This window comes from Typopeltis vanoorti, chromosome 2 (assembly GCF_054136105.1).
Source record: "Typopeltis vanoorti isolate ZY-2024b chromosome 2, IOZ_Tvanoo_1.0, whole genome shotgun sequence".
In the NCBI taxonomy this organism is placed as follows: domain Eukaryota; kingdom Metazoa; phylum Arthropoda; class Arachnida; order Uropygi; family Thelyphonidae; genus Typopeltis; species Typopeltis vanoorti.
This window is the reverse complement of record NC_143550.1, coordinates 120,151,904-120,167,790: the sequence shown is the minus strand read 5'-3', so window position 1 is coordinate 120,167,790 and position 15,887 is coordinate 120,151,904. Positions and strand designations below refer to the sequence as shown.

Here is a 15,887-nt window from a genome sequence, read left to right as displayed (position 1 = left end):
TCAGAGCTAAATATGGAAGTCTATGAGGGGCCATTCTCTGAATATGATCAAACCATCTCAGGTGATGCATAATGATTGTATCTATTATATTATCTGGGAAGTATAAATCTGTTCTGACTTGATCATTAGTTTTGTGTTGCATCCAGTGGGTGTTAATAATTTTTCTGAGGCATTTCATTTCAAATGCCTGAAGTTTCTTGATTGGTTGTTGAGTTAATCTCCAGGCTTCTGAAGCATAAGTAGCCATTGGAATAATAATTATTTTATATAATTTTAGACTTGTTGGGATTTTTTTATTTTTCAATATTTTGTTTAGTTTATTCATGTTGGTCCAATCTAGGTTTAGCCTGTGTTTTACTGTTTCCATATTGTTGAGGCATTTACTAGATGTACAGGTTACTGGATATAAGACTGCCAAGATAAATATATTTATTAACTTGTTCCAGCAGGTGATTTTCAAGATTTATAGAAATATTTTCTTCTTCTCTACCTGTCTTCATTATTTTTGTTTTATGAAGATTTATTTTCATACCATAATTCTTACCCTAGTTCTCCCACCACCATTCCTGATCTCAAAAATATCCTCTGAATTAATCCTATAGAAACCCTTTAGCAATTTGAATGTCTCAATCATATCTCCCTTTTTCCGACTATCAACTAATTTCCGCAACCAAGAAATCTTCAACCTGTTCTCATAAGGTTCATTCCATAGACTTGCTATCATCTTGGTCACTTGTCTCTGGATCCTCTCCACCTCCTCCCCATCAAGAAGAAACCTAGGTAACCAAATCTGGGCACAGTAGTCGAGATGAGGTCTTATCAAGGCTCGATAATTTTTCAACAACCAAGTGAGTTGATGAGCTGATTTAACTACTTTTGCAATGTGCCTTCTAAACTTCATCTTCCTATCCACCAACACTCTCAAGTCCCTGGCATCATCAATCTCCTGGAGTACAGTTCCACCAATGTGGTATACTGCTGCTAATCTTTTCACCCCAAAATGCATAACCTTACATTTTGTCACATTAAATTGACATCCATTCTCCTTAGCCCAGAACTCCAATCTATCCAAGTCTTCCTGCAAGATTTTGACATCTTCTGCATTCACTATTGCCCTACCTAACTTTGCATCATCAGCGAACAAATGAACTGTTCCTCTTAGATCGTTCCCTGTGTCGTTAATGAACAAATTAAACAGCAGTGGTTCAAGAACAGAACCCTGCAGCACACCACTAGTCACAGGCCGTCTTTTGGACTCTACTCCTGAATAAACTACTCTCTGATATCTCTCCATCAACCACCCACCTATCCATCTCACCAACTCTATATCCATTCCCATATGTTGTAGTTCACGAATTAGAATTCCATGTGGTATCCTGTCAAATGCCTTAACCAGATCCAGCAGTATCACTGTAAGTTAAACAATATAAGTTAAAATAATTACCAACTGACAGCTTATCACCTATCTGGCTTACTGATCGATTCTAATTTATACTTACCAACTTGTGCAACATTCTACCATAGGCCTTTGCAAAAGGTAAATATACTACATGTATTCATTTCTTTGTTGCAGTATAATGGTAAAATTGGTAAACAGGTTGGATAAACATGATCTCTATTTTAACAAACCCATGCTGAATATCACAGAGAATGCTGCTGCTGTTGATCCAATCCCGTATCTTAATTATTATTAATCAGGCCTCCATGGAGTCAAAAGACTTGTCGTGGGAGGTCCAACCTAAGAAACACAAAGTCTATCATACCACTCCTTAAACTCATTGACCGTTCTCGCTCTCACCACTCCATCAGGCAATGCATTCCATGGTTCAACCAACCTTCATGCAAAGAAACCACTCCTCACCCTCTTGCTCACAGTTTCCTTTCGTAACTTCCAGGGAATGGCCTCTTGTCATCATTCCTTCCCACTGTTCAACCAAGCAAAAGAACTCCCCAGTGTCAACCCTGTAACCACCTCTCAACAGTTTAAAAGTTTCAATCATATCACCCTCTGCTTCTTCTATCCACCAAACTCTGCAGTCCATGTTCCTTCAGCCGATCCTCATAACTATCATTGTACAGTCCTGAAACCATCTTTGTTATCTGCCTTTGTACCCTTTCCACAGTTAATTTATCCCCTTCAAATCCTGGGGATCAAATTTGAGAACAATAGTCTAAGTGTGGTCTGATCACAGTCTTATACAATGGAATGATAACTGTTTTATCTCTGCAGGTCAGTGTCCTTCTCATTATTGCAGCAATCCTCTGTGTTACCTTCTCCACCTTTGCAATATGTCCCCTAAATTTCAGGTTTCTATCAATCATCAACCCCCGATCTCTTGTCTCCCCTACTTTCTCCAGTATAACTCCTCCCATAGACTATGCAGCATCCCATTGATGTTTCCCAAACCTCAAGACCTTACATTTTGCTGCATTAAACTGACACCCCAATTCATTTGCCCATCTATCTAGCTTATTCAAATCCTCTTGCAGGGCTGCCGCATCTGCACTGTTATTAATAATACTTCCCAGCTTCACATCATCCACAAACAACTGAATATCCCCTTGCAATCCACTGACAATGTCATTGATATAAAGGTTAAACAATATAGGTCCCAGTACTGAGCCCTGTGGGACCCCACTTGTAACCCTCTGCTTCCTTGAAACTGCCCCACCATACACAACTCTCTGATACCTATCGGACAGCCAATCCTGAATTCAGTTGACCAATCTGACATTCAGACTCGTGTGCTGCAACTTAAACATCAGCTTATCATGTGGCACCCTGTCAAATGCCTTCGCTAAGTCTAAGAAAATGGCAGTATATGCCTTTCCCTCATCTAATGCTCTTGTAACTTTATCATAAAAGGCTAGAATATTGCTAAAACAAGAGTGCCCCCTCACAAATCTATGTTGACTCTCACAGATAACATTACTCTCATCTGCCCAATGCTGTATACGGTTCTTCACTACTTTCTCCAAGATCTTACTAACTACTGATGGCACACAAACTGGTCTATAATTAGACACTTCCAGTCTGCTACCGCCCTTATGCAATGGCACTATCTTACCTTCCTTCCATTCCATGGGCACCTTTCCCGCAGCCAGATTCACTGAAAAGCCAGGTCAAAAGCACTGTCAGTTCCCTAGCATTCTCTCAAAACTCGTGGTGAAATACCATCCAGTCCCACAGCTTTACTGACATCCAGAGTACTCAGTATGTGGAACACATTCTCCTCCTGCACCTCTAAACCTCGAACATGCCCAATCCCTCTAGCATTAAAACTGACTCCTCCATGTTGAAATACTCCAATAAAGTGTTCATTGAACAATTCCACTATGTCCTCTGCACCAGTCACTCTGTTCCCATTTTTATCCCACAATATCATTCATTCACAGTCATTTCTCTTCTTACTGGCCACATATCTAAAAAATTCCCTAGGATTTTCTTTGGACCTTAGGGGCAATCGCCGCTCATATTCCATTTTCGCCTTCCTTACCATACTTGTCACACTTCTGGCCTATGTCTTATATTCTTCATGCATCTTCTCTTCACCTGTCTCCTTATATCTGTTCCATAGCCTCTTTTTTTGCATGCAATTCCTGTTTAATATTGTTTGTCATCCACTTTACTCCAAATTGTGTCCTCTTGGTCACTCGTGGTATACAACTTACCATTGCTGCTAACAAATATTCTTTCATAATTTCCCACACACTAATCATATCCTCCAATTCCTCCTTCGATAAAACTTCCCCAAGTTGATGTCTTAGACTATTATAATCACCTGCTCTATAATTCCACATACGTTCCCATCTCTTTGAGACTCCTGCATGTCTATTTATTTTCCAAGTCAAAACCATATGGTCACTCTCTCCAACTGATGGGAGAGATGTCATCTCAGTTATTATCAACTCTTCTGATGCTATAACCAAATCCAAAACTCTTGAACCTCTTGTTTCCTCTATTACATGTTGCCTAAGACATTTGTCCCTCAAGAATTCTAGAAATTCCATTCCCTTATTGCTACATGCATCTTCCTCTCCCCAATTTATACTACTGTAGTTAAAATCTCCGATAACAATCATTCTTCTTGCACTTGCCAAACTCAACTGTCTAAACATTTCCAGGTCCCCTCTGTGCATCTGGTCTGTAGCAACACCCCACTAAATATCCTGTCTTGCCCACCTCTACCTCATACCATATGCTTTCAAAATCATTAGTGCCACTACCTTCCTAAAGCCTCCACTCTTAGAGGACATAGGTCGTCACTTATCATATGCAGTACTCCACCACCACGCTTTCCTTTCCTATCCTGCGAAAAATGCTGTACCCAGCAACTTCTATTCCTGTTGTTATGTCCTCTTCTGTCACCCACGTCTCAGTGATGATCCCAATAATTTTTGACCAGGCTGATGCTATCTGTGCCACCAATTCCTCTCCCTTATTCCAGATACTCCTGGCATTAGTATAAAACATATAAATGCTGTTGTTTCTTTACCCAGCATTTTCCCCTCTAGACTCCACTATTCCCACAAGAGGCCACACCTACTACCATCCTCCCTGGGACACACTGACTTCCTCTCTGTCCTCAAACGCACTCCAAGCATCTACATATTCCAGTCCTCTCTTGTCACACATTCTAGCTATTATGCCATTCAATATTACTGCTCTTCTGCTCAGCTCGTCATTATCATACCTAACACACACACATTATCTTTCCTCTCTGTGTCTTCTTTCATACCACCTCTAGCAAGAATCTCATATCTCTCGCTGCTCTATTTACACCACCACTCAAGTCATTTGTTCCCACCATCACAATCATCTCATCCACTCTTTCACCTCTCTTAACTGCCAAAGCCACACTTTCTATTGTTCCTCCTGGCAAACACTCCTCATGCATTTTTGCGTGAGGAGTTTAATCCTTGCCAATCTCTCTAACACAGTAATTATTTCAGACAGAGATTTGGCTGTAACTTGTAGCTTCAGTCTTTTTGCTATCTTTCTGAAGTTAACTGGGGATCCTAATTCTTTGAGAGATCCCTCCTCCCATTGCAAGTCTTGTTAAATAGGTATGCCAAAGCTACTGTTAAGCCTTCAGAGCTGATTTGGTATAGACGATGCCTTTTAACTGGAAACTGAAAAGACCCTTTAAAGGGCCTTTTCAGTTTCCAGTTAAATTTCTATAAATTTATTCTTATTTATAGAAATTTAACGTTATGTAATAGCTCAATTTTATAATGTTAAGTAAGCGAGCGCGAGTTGGAACCCCACGTGAAGAGAAGGTTTATTGAAAAGAGTTTTTTTAGATCACGAGAACAATTTAGGCGGGAAGAACAGATATATAAGCGATGAACGCTGAAATTATAGATTCATTAAGAGAGAGAGAGAAAGGAGAGGATTGGCATTAGGTTGGAATCGGAGCATTCGGCATTCGGGAATCACAGTGCGATAATAGCGAGTCGGCAAGTCACTCAAGCAGCTAAATAAAGTCTACTAGTCGAGAGGTGGTTAGCTAATAAGTTGTAGGATAACAATTATAGCTACGGAAGACAGCTGAGTGACTACTAAATAGACTAGCAATACTTGAGTTGAGATTTAATTTCAGGGCTGACCTGTCAAGAACACACAGAATCTTGAAATAAAGCATTGTGTAACTAGAGAATAGTAAAGGCTGTAAAATAGAAGTTTACCGTTAGCTGTGTTTAGAATTATAGTGCTTAAAGAATTATTTGAATGCAGGAGGAATGAACAACTGTGCATATAAAACTTCAAGATAAGGAATTATTGTGTATTGCCTTAATTCATGAGTGATCAGTAGTACTTCATGCAAGAACATTTGTTTATGTGTATAGTGACCGTCAATCAATTCACGGTCACTATTGACCGTGAATTGATTCACGGTCACTCAAGTCATTCACGCTGATTATTGTTAAAAGTGTTTACGGTTATAAAAAGTGTTTGTGTATAAGTTGATGAAGATAGAAGATTATCGGTAAGATTATTCCAACCATTAATATTCCTATACAGAGAAGTGTGTGAGTTTCATCCTAGAATTTCCTTATGTTAACAGTAACTATTGTGAAGATTAGCTGAAGTGTAAATTTAAAAGTGTTTGTTTGTGAAGAGGTGTTACTGCAATTTTATTGTATTTGAAACTTAAAGAACTATGAGATATTGATGTGAATGATCACTAAGGAACTTTATTAAATAGTTAAAAGGAACTGTGAGAAGACTGTACTAGAGATAACAGATTTACCATTGTCTGAATGATTGTACTTATCAGAGAAGCTAAAATGTTTGTGATATCTTAATTACTGATTTGAAGTTAAGTGTAAAATTTGTGATTTTAAAATTAAATATTTGTTTTTGTTAATCAAAAGTTGTATTTTGCCTGAATCTCTTTTACTGCACCATTCATAAAATATTCGAACCAAAGCATGTAAATTAAGTAAGTTAAATATACTCGGCCAGTATATATAATAACAACATATAAAGGAAGGGTAGTTGAAAGTTGGTTTATCTTCAATTCTTGAACTCAGATATAAAGTGGCGCAGTCTTTAAATATGAATTTTCTTTATATTTGAATTAGAAGTCAACTTACAACTTATCAAATTAGTTAAGAACATCGTAATAGCAATCATGTCGGATCCAAAGTATAGATTGAGAAGAAGTAGGAAGCATGTTATAGTCTGGCCAAAGAAAGGGAGAAAATATTGGAGGAAATGCAACAAATATACTCCATGAGACAATCACTTATGCAGGACTGTAATGATCAACTTACACCTTTACCAATTCTTGAATACTTTCCAAACTGTAAAAAAAGGAAAGAGATTAAGAATGAGGAAGTCAATGTAGATAACTCTACCACCTTGAGTAACAAACCAGGTTCACTAGACTACAATTCCCATAGAATGCAAAGTGTGACAATGGCCAAAGAGAATGGTAAGTTACCTTTAACTCTTGTGCAAGGTCTGATTGGAAGGATTCCATGCAATATTCTTTTAGATACTGGAGCCCATATATCAGTTATTTCTAACTCCATGGTGAATAAGCTTGTTGATGATTTTTCTGATAACATCACCCTAATTCAGAAACCAGTAAAAATCACGGGAATTGCTAAAATTGACCTGATTGCCACAAGAAAAATAAATGCTGAAATTTCCATACCTTGTTTTCCAGTAGAGTTCTCACATGAACTCATTATCCTTCCAGAAGTTGCTGACACGAATGACCAGATCATACTAGGACTTGATTTCCTAGAGAAAAATAAATTCATGTGTGACTTTGCCTCCGAAACCATTTTCTTGTGTGGCGTGCGTTATCAATCAATGTACAATGAAGACAATAAAAGGGAACTATGTAACAAGATGGAGATTGAAACCTTAAACCTTGAAGACGGAGTGATAAAAAAAGAAAATTGTTGCACGAAGCTATTAATTTAGCAGAATCAAAAACCGATAGAGTAGAGATAAGGAAATTCATTCTATCAATTTTCCAAAAATATCCCCAAACATTCACTGAAGATATTAGCTCATTGACCTGTACAAACAAAGTAGAGCATTCCATTGAAATCACTTCAGAAATGCCTATCTACACTAAGCAGTACAAACCCCCCCCCCCCTTAAATATCTAGATAGACTTCAGATCCTTCAGAATGATTATGAAAGAGCTGGGATCATAGAAAAGTCTAATTCCAGATGGAATAGCCCTTTTTTGTTGGTAGAAAAACCTGATGGAAGTCTCAGATTTATATTAGATCTGCATGAGATTAATAAGGTCACTAAGCCCATTGATTTTCCTCTATGTAACATAGAAGAGCTCCTGACTAGTCTAGAGGGAGCAAAATACTTTTCAAAATTGGACCTGAACTCTGGCTATTTCCAGATACCTCTTAGAAAGGAGAACAGACAGTTTTTTGCCTTTATCACTCGATGGCAAAAATACCAACTCTGTCGGCTTCCTCAAGGGGCCAGAAATTCAGCTACGAGTTTTCAGTGTCTGATGAACACTGTACTCTCAGACATGTTAGTAAAGGGAGTCATATGTTTCCAAGATGACCTATTAATTTACACCCCAGACTTAACATCACATGAAAAAATTTTAGATAATGTATTAAATAGACTAAATTTATCACATCTATCGTTGAAGTGCTCAAAATGTAAATTCTTCATGAAGAAAGTTGAACCTAGGACATGTTGTCAGTTAAGTGTAAAATAAGTGTAAAGAGTTCCAGGCTGGTAAGCTGGAGGCAAAAAAACGTGACATAAAAGCATTTAAAATTTTGGCTTATCTTTTTATGTATATATATAGAGTAGATATATATTTATGCAGAGACTAGGGGCTTAAGGGTGAAAATGGAAAAATTGGTCCTTGTTGGAGATCTAAGTAGAAGAGTAGAAAATGATAGTGATACATACAGAAATACCATATTTTTTGGACCATAAGATGCACCTTTTTACATAGAAAAATCGACTGAAACTTGGGATGCATCTTATGGTCCGAAGGTAACATTAAAATACAAATCTTTACACTGTACCGAAGCTGTTAGCAAAGTTCAATCACTGGCGCAATATGTTAATAAAATTAGTAAGTACGCCACTGAAGGTAGGTACCTAAGTTATATCGCTGCATGTGGGTGAATCACCGATGTAGTGCGTCAATAGTCATTAGTGTGTAAACATATGTGCTTTTGTACAGTTCGTTTGAATTATTTTTTATAGACCGTGCGGTTAGCCTAGTGGCTTTGCGCTTTGCAACCATATGCCTGGGGAAGGAGTGTCCCAGGTTCGATTTCCGTTGTAGACGTGAGGAATTTGAGGATCTTCCTCAGGCATAGCCAAGTTAGCCGGTCTTGGGCGCGGTCAGTAAGGTTTTGTCCGCCAGTTTATCTGGCGTTTTTCATCCCGCAAACAGGCAAACCGGCCCCGTGAACATACACCTCTACATTCAAAAATATATCCCCCCCCCAGCGGCAGACCAGGCGACGGGTCGGTTGGGAGTAGTACTAGCAAGTAGTCGCATCTAAGTAACACGCGGACCCTGCATAGGAAGCGGGAAAAAACGCGAAGAAGAAGAAGAAGATTTGAATTATTTTTTATAAGTCGCTAAAATTTTTATCTTAAAATTAGAAAAAATGAGTGCAAAACAAAAAAGACTTTCATATAACGTCAGTTATAGATTAAATGTGATAAATTATGCAAAACAATATGGAAACAGAGCAGCAGAAAGACATTTTGGTCCACCACCAACAGAAAAAATGGTTCGTGAGTGGAGAAAACAAGATGAACAATTAAAACTGCTATGTAAACACAAGAAAACATTTCGTTCGCACCTAGAAAAATGGCCAGAAATAGAAGTACAACTGAAAAATTGGGTAACAAATCATCGAAACATGGGAATATCTGTTTCTACGAAAATTATAATTTTCGAAGCGAAATGATGGGCAACTGCTAATGGAATTTTAGATTTTACCGGATCACCGTCTTGGTGATTTAGATTTATGAAAAGACACGGGTTATGCATGCATACAAAAACCACTCTAGCCCAAAAAATACCTGCTGACTATGAAGCTAAAATTATAGAATTCCATAGATTTGTCATATCAGCGAGAAGAAAATTTAACTTTGAGCTTAATCAAATTGCGAACATGGATGAAGTGCCTCTTACTTTTGATGTTCCTTCAAATTAGACAGTAGATTCAAAAGGCACCAAATCAATAGTGATCAAAACAACAGGTCATGAAAAAACTCACTACACTGTAGTTTTAGCTTATTGCGCAGAAGAAACAAAACTACTCCCCTCATGTTAATCTTCAAGAGAAAAACATTACCGAGAAGTGAAATTCCCCGTAGCATTATTATCCACGTTCAAGATAAAGGCTGGATGGACGAAACATGATGAAATTATGGATACAAAAGATATGGGCAAAGCGTCCAGGTGCATTGTTTAAAAAGCCTAAGATGTTAGCGTGGTATCAATTCAGAGTGCATAAAACAGAATCAACCAAGAAGCTTCTAAAAGAAATGAATACAGAATTAGCTGTCATTCCTGGAGGCGTTACAGGTCAATTACAACCATTGGATGGATCTATCATTCCATTCTTCCCGCATAAAATTCAAAAATTTTATGCGGGAAGAATGGAACAAATGAATGGCAAAGCCAAATCACGATGTTGCAGCAACAGGATGTTTGAAACGGCCAACAATTTTAGAAGTAAGTATGAAAGAAGAGATTATTATAAAGTCATTTAAGAAATGCGGGATAAGTAATGCGATGGATGGTGCCGAAGATGACACAGTTTTTGAATGGAGTGACAACAATATCTCAGACGAAAGTAACGCGAATGGTGACATTAACGAGACGAGTGATAGTACTGAGAGTGAAGATGAACTGAATATTGCTAATACAAATGATTGTAACAATAAATAAAAATTAAGTAAGAATTTGTAAATATCTTTATATAATAAAATATTTTTTTCTAAAAATCATCTCCTAAATTTGGGATGTGTCTTATCGTCCGAAAAATACGGTATTTGTGGAAACTTTGAAGAAAAGAGCAAAGCTAATAATAGCAAAAACCTGTAGGGTTTCTGCTCGGGACATTGATTGGTTATTGTAACACAATGTTTCAACCTAAAAATGTGGACAGATTTACATGTAGAGAAGAGGCAAATAATAAGCGACCATGTTATTGTTGATTAATGATGTTTTCTCACTGGTTCAGGACACCAGAGTGTACAGAGGATTTCAAACTGGAAGTGATCGCCGTTTAGATATCAGCAAGATAAAATTGAATTTCATACTGAAAAGAAAAACACATAAGAAAGTTTTAAAGCAAATAAAAGTTGATCAGCTCTCCGATGTGAACTATAGACTAAAATATACAAACAGTACTGTTGACAGGGTGTAACATAGAGGCAGCCTGCCTCACGGCACAGCTTAATAAGGGCGCTTGTTCAGCTATATTGCGGTATTCGGTGTTGCTATGCTAACAATTCCTGTTAGCATAGCAAATGTGGAAAGAAGTTTTTCCAAGCTTAAACTGAGTAAAAATTATTTGCGAACAGCAATGACCCAAGAATTCTTGGGTCATTGCTGTTGGTCTAGCAACTATATCAGTAGACGCGAACATAGCTTATAATTTAAATTTAGAAGAGCTTATAAACGATTTTATTTTTCAATATCCCCGTAGAGCAAACATTTAATTAATATTATTATGTAATTGTTTTGCATTAATGTTTCTCTTGTAATAAAAATAAAATAGCAATTGGAGATTTTTCTTATATTTATGTCTTATAATCCATCAGGGGCAATATTTAATTGTTTGCCTCAGGACACTGCCTAATCTGGTGACGGCCCTGTATACAAACATTATTCAAGGAAAAATGAAAGAGTTTGAGAACAGCAACCTTTGAGATTCTGTGGCAAGCCCTGAAAAAACACCAATTGATTTTAGCCAGAGAGACATGTAGTGGCATTGTGTGCAAGGATAGAAAAATCAGAACTCCATGGTGGACACATAAAGTTAACCACCCAACCGGCCACATGGATAAAATACATCACTCCGCAAACACTTTGTATCCATCATATATTTCAATGTAATATCAGTCATTTTACAATTTTAGTATGCACTTCGCATCCATGGTAACTTTGACGTCTATAGACTTCATGGTTGGTTGGGTGGTTAAAGAGGCAGTGAAGAAAAAGAAGTCATATTTAAAATTCCTGACAAATAAGTCAGCTTGTGCTTTTAGAGAATACAGAAACAGATCTAAGAAAGCTAAACACTGTGTAAAACTGATTAAACAAAAGTCATGGGAAAACTTTAGTAAGAATAAATAAGAAAATAAATATCAGGAAGGTGGCAAATTATTCTGGAGGCTGTTGAAATAAACTCAGAAATGGAGGAAAAAGTGCTGTAAAAGGAATTAGAGATCATGAAGGTGACGTGAAAACTGGAGGAAAAGATATCCTTGATGTATGGAGTAATTACTTTGAAAAATTGCTAAATTAAATAAACAGTGACAGCACAGTGGTAAAAAACACAAGCATACAAGAGTTATGGATTTGGTTATAGCAGCAGAAGAGTTGATAATAACTGAGATGACATCTCTCCCATCAGTTGGAGAGAGTGACCATATGGTTTTGACTTGGAAAATGAATAGACATGCAGGAGTCTCAAAGAGACAGGAACGTATGTGGAATTATAAGGCAGGTGATTATAATAGTCTAAGACGTCAACTTGGGGAAGTTTCGTGGAGGGAAGAATTGGAAGGCCGGGATATCATTAGTGCGTGGGAAATTATGAAAGAATATTTGTTAGCAGCAATGGTAAGTTGTATACCACGAGTGAACAAGAGGACACAATTTGGAGTAAAGTAGATGACAAACAATAATAAACAGGACTTGCATGCGAAAAAGAGGCTGTGGAAGAGATATAAAGAGACAGGAGAAGAGAAGATGCATGAAGAGTATAAGACACAGGCCAGAAGAGTGACTAGTATGGTAAGGAAGATGAAACTGGAATATGAGAGATTAGCCTTAAGATCCAAAGAAAATCCTAGGGAATTTTTTAGATATGTGGCCAGTAGGAGGAGAAATGACTGTGGATGAATGATATTGTGGGATAAAAATAGGAATAGAATGACTGATGCAGAGGACATAGTAGACTTGTTCAATGACCACTTTATTGGAGTATTTCATCCTGCAGGAGTCAGTTTTAATGCTAGAGGGATAGGGCAGGTTCAAGGTTTAGAGGTACAGGAGGAGAGTGTGTTTCAAATACTGAGTACTCTGGATGTCAGTAAAACTGTGATACTGGATGGTATTTCACCACGAGTTTTGAGAGAATGTGCTATGGAGCTGACAGTGCCTTTGACTTGGCTTTTTAATGAAAGTCTGGCTACTGGAAAGGTGCCCATTGAATGGAAGGAAGGTAAGATAGTGCCATTGCATAAGGGCGGTAGCAGACTGGAAGTGTCTAATTATAGACCAGTTTGTGTGTCATCAGTAGTTAGTAAGATCTTGGAGAAAGTAGTGAAGGACCGTATACAGCATTGGGCAGATGAGGGTAATGTTATCTGTGAGAGTCGACATGGATTTGTGAAGGGGTGCTCTTGTTTTAGCAATATGCTAGCCTTTTATGATAAAGTTAAAAGAGCATTAGATGAGGGAAAAGGCATATACTGCCATTTTCTTAGACTTAGCGAAGGCATTTGACAGGGTGCCACATGATAAGCTGATATTTAAGTTGCAGCACTTGGGTCTGGATGTCAGATTGGTCAACTGGATTCAGGATTGGCTGTCCGATAGGTATCAGAGAGTTGTGTATGGTCGGGCAGTTTCAAGGAAGCAGAGGGATACAAGTGGGGTCCCACAGGGCTCAGTGCTGGGACCTATATTGTTTAACCTTTATATCAATGACATTGTCAGTGGATTGCAGGAGGATGTTCAGTTGTTTGGAGATGATGCATAGCTGGGAAGGATTATTAGTAATAGTAATTAGGTTTCATGTTTAAAACATGAAAGATTAGCAAAATGTAAGGTCTTGAGGTTTGGGAAACATCGATGGGACACTGCATACTCTATGGGAGGAGTTATACTGGGAGAAGTAGAAGACACGAGATCTAGGATTGATGATTGATAGAATGCTGAAATGTAGGGGACATATTGCAAAGGTGGTGAAGGTAACACAGAGGATTGCTGCAATAATGAGAAGGACACTGACCTGCAGAGATAAAACAGTTATCATTCCGTTGTATAAGACCCTGATCAGACCATACTTGGACTATTGTTCTCAGATTTGGGTCCCCAGGATTTGAAGGGGATAAATTAACTGTGGAAAGGGTACAAAGGTGGATAACAAAGATGGTTTCAGGACTGTACAATGATAGTTATGAGGATCGGCTGAGGGAAGGTGGACTACAGAGTGTGGTGGATAGAAGAAGGAGAGGTAATATGATTGAGACTTTTAAACTGTTGAGAGGTGGTTACAGGGCTGACACTGGGGAGTTCTTTCGCTTGGTCGAAAAGTGGGAAGGAGTGATGACGAGAGGCCATCCCTGGAGGTTACTAAGGGAAACTGTGAGGAGTGGTTTCTTTGCATGAAGGTTGGTTTTACCATGGAATGCATTGCCTGATGGAGTGGTGAGAGCGAGAACGGTCAGTGAGTTTAAGGAGTAGTATGATAGACTTTGTGTTTCTTAGGGGTGGACCTCCCCTCGATGAGTCTTGATAGACTGTGTTTCTTAGGAAGGACCTCCCACGATGAGGCTTTTGACTCCATGGAGGCCTGAATAATAATAATACAATCGGGAATATGTATCCATACTTGAAGCAGAAAAAACCCATCAAAAGACTGAAATGTGGAAAGGCAGCAGTAGATGATATTCAACCAGAAATGCTCAAGAATGAAAGTATAAAAGTTGCAGTGGCTGCATTGCATAGTTCAGAAGGCCTGAACAGAGGGATGAATTCCAGATGATTAGAGTGGAGCTCTCCTAATACTCTTATAAAAAAGAAAATAAAACAATGTGAGAATTGCAGAGGTATTTCCCTACTGAATGTTCTGGTTAGATTTATGCAAGTATACTTGAGAAATCATTGAGAAGGATTGTGGAAGGGAAGCTCGGTGAAGAACAAGCTGGATTCAGGTCAAATAGAGGCTGTCAGCATCAGATTTTCACTTTACCCAAATAGTTGAGAAGTTGGGGAATATGACAAAGATCTGTATTTAAGTTTTGTAGACCTGCAAAATCATGTGACAAGATGCCATGAGCAAAAGCTATTCAAATTGCTAGTTATATGGTATCACTGGGGCATTATATCAAGCAATACTTAGTCTTTATTTGAGTTGTAAGTCAGCAGTTAGAATTGAACTAGGTACAGGAAGTTGGTTTTATGTTAAATCTGATGTCAGACAAGGATATATACATACATATATAGAAGGATATATACATTATGCCATCTGTTATTCATTATCTATATGGAGGAAAGCAGTATTAAATCAGATATCAAAATTGGTGATGTTAATTTTATCTCTTTACTTTATGAATAACTGTTGTAATAAATTTGATATGAAAATTAGCAACAACAACAAGACAAACACAATGAAAATAGACAGAAACATTGAAAATATCAACTACATCGTGAATGGAAAACCTATAGAACAAGTAAAACATTTCACAACTTAAGCAAAATTTTTAGTGAAATGTTAAATTAAATATGGAAATATCCAACAGAATCAACAAAGCTGGTGTGGTAGGAAGTGAACTGAATATATGGAATAAAGAAATTAGTGAAAACACTAAATTAGCTGTATACAAGACTGTGTTAAACTAATTTTAACTTATGAATCTGAGAGCTGGGTTAGAAATAAAACACTTCACCAAAGACGTCCTGAGAAAGATTAGGGGTGTGAACAGTGTTGGCATCAATGGCAATATCATATTAAATCGAGGATATGAGGAAAGAACTTGACATTGTTATCATCCAGGGATGGTTAGCAGGGCTAATCTCAGGTAGTATGGTCACTTTTCATGAAAGATTAGCAAAACAAGTGTTCTCTGCCAGGTTGGCAGGAAAAAGAACCAGAGGAAGACCAAGATATAGGTGGATTGATACAATAAAAAGTGCCTTGGACCAGTGAATCTTAACCTTTTAATAGTCACAGCCCCATAAGTATCCTAAAATATTTCCGTAGGCTCCCCCCCTAGTTTGTAGTAACATAATAATAATTAAACTTAAAAAAATTGTGATTTTACTTACTGATATTAATGGAAAAAAAAAAAAATCAGAAAACAGAAATCAACTTTACTTAAATATTACTGTAAAAACTTTACTGTATTTATATTTAGGAAATCAAAAATGTTCTTTGTTTGCTCATTTTAT

General features: G+C 37.6%; 1 protein-coding gene across 1 annotated transcript in view; it reads left to right on the top strand.

The window, feature by feature from the left end:
* Positions 1-6,925: 6,925 nt before the first annotated feature.
* LOC150109383 (uncharacterized) overlaps positions 6,926-15,887 on the top strand; it is a 139,943-nt gene continuing 130,981 nt past the window's right edge. Inside the window, exon 1 of the mRNA XM_090402269.1 lies at positions 6,926-7,275. Coding sequence (XP_090258395.1) covers positions 6,926-7,275 — 350 coding nt within the window. The remainder of the gene's footprint in view (positions 7,276-15,887) is intronic.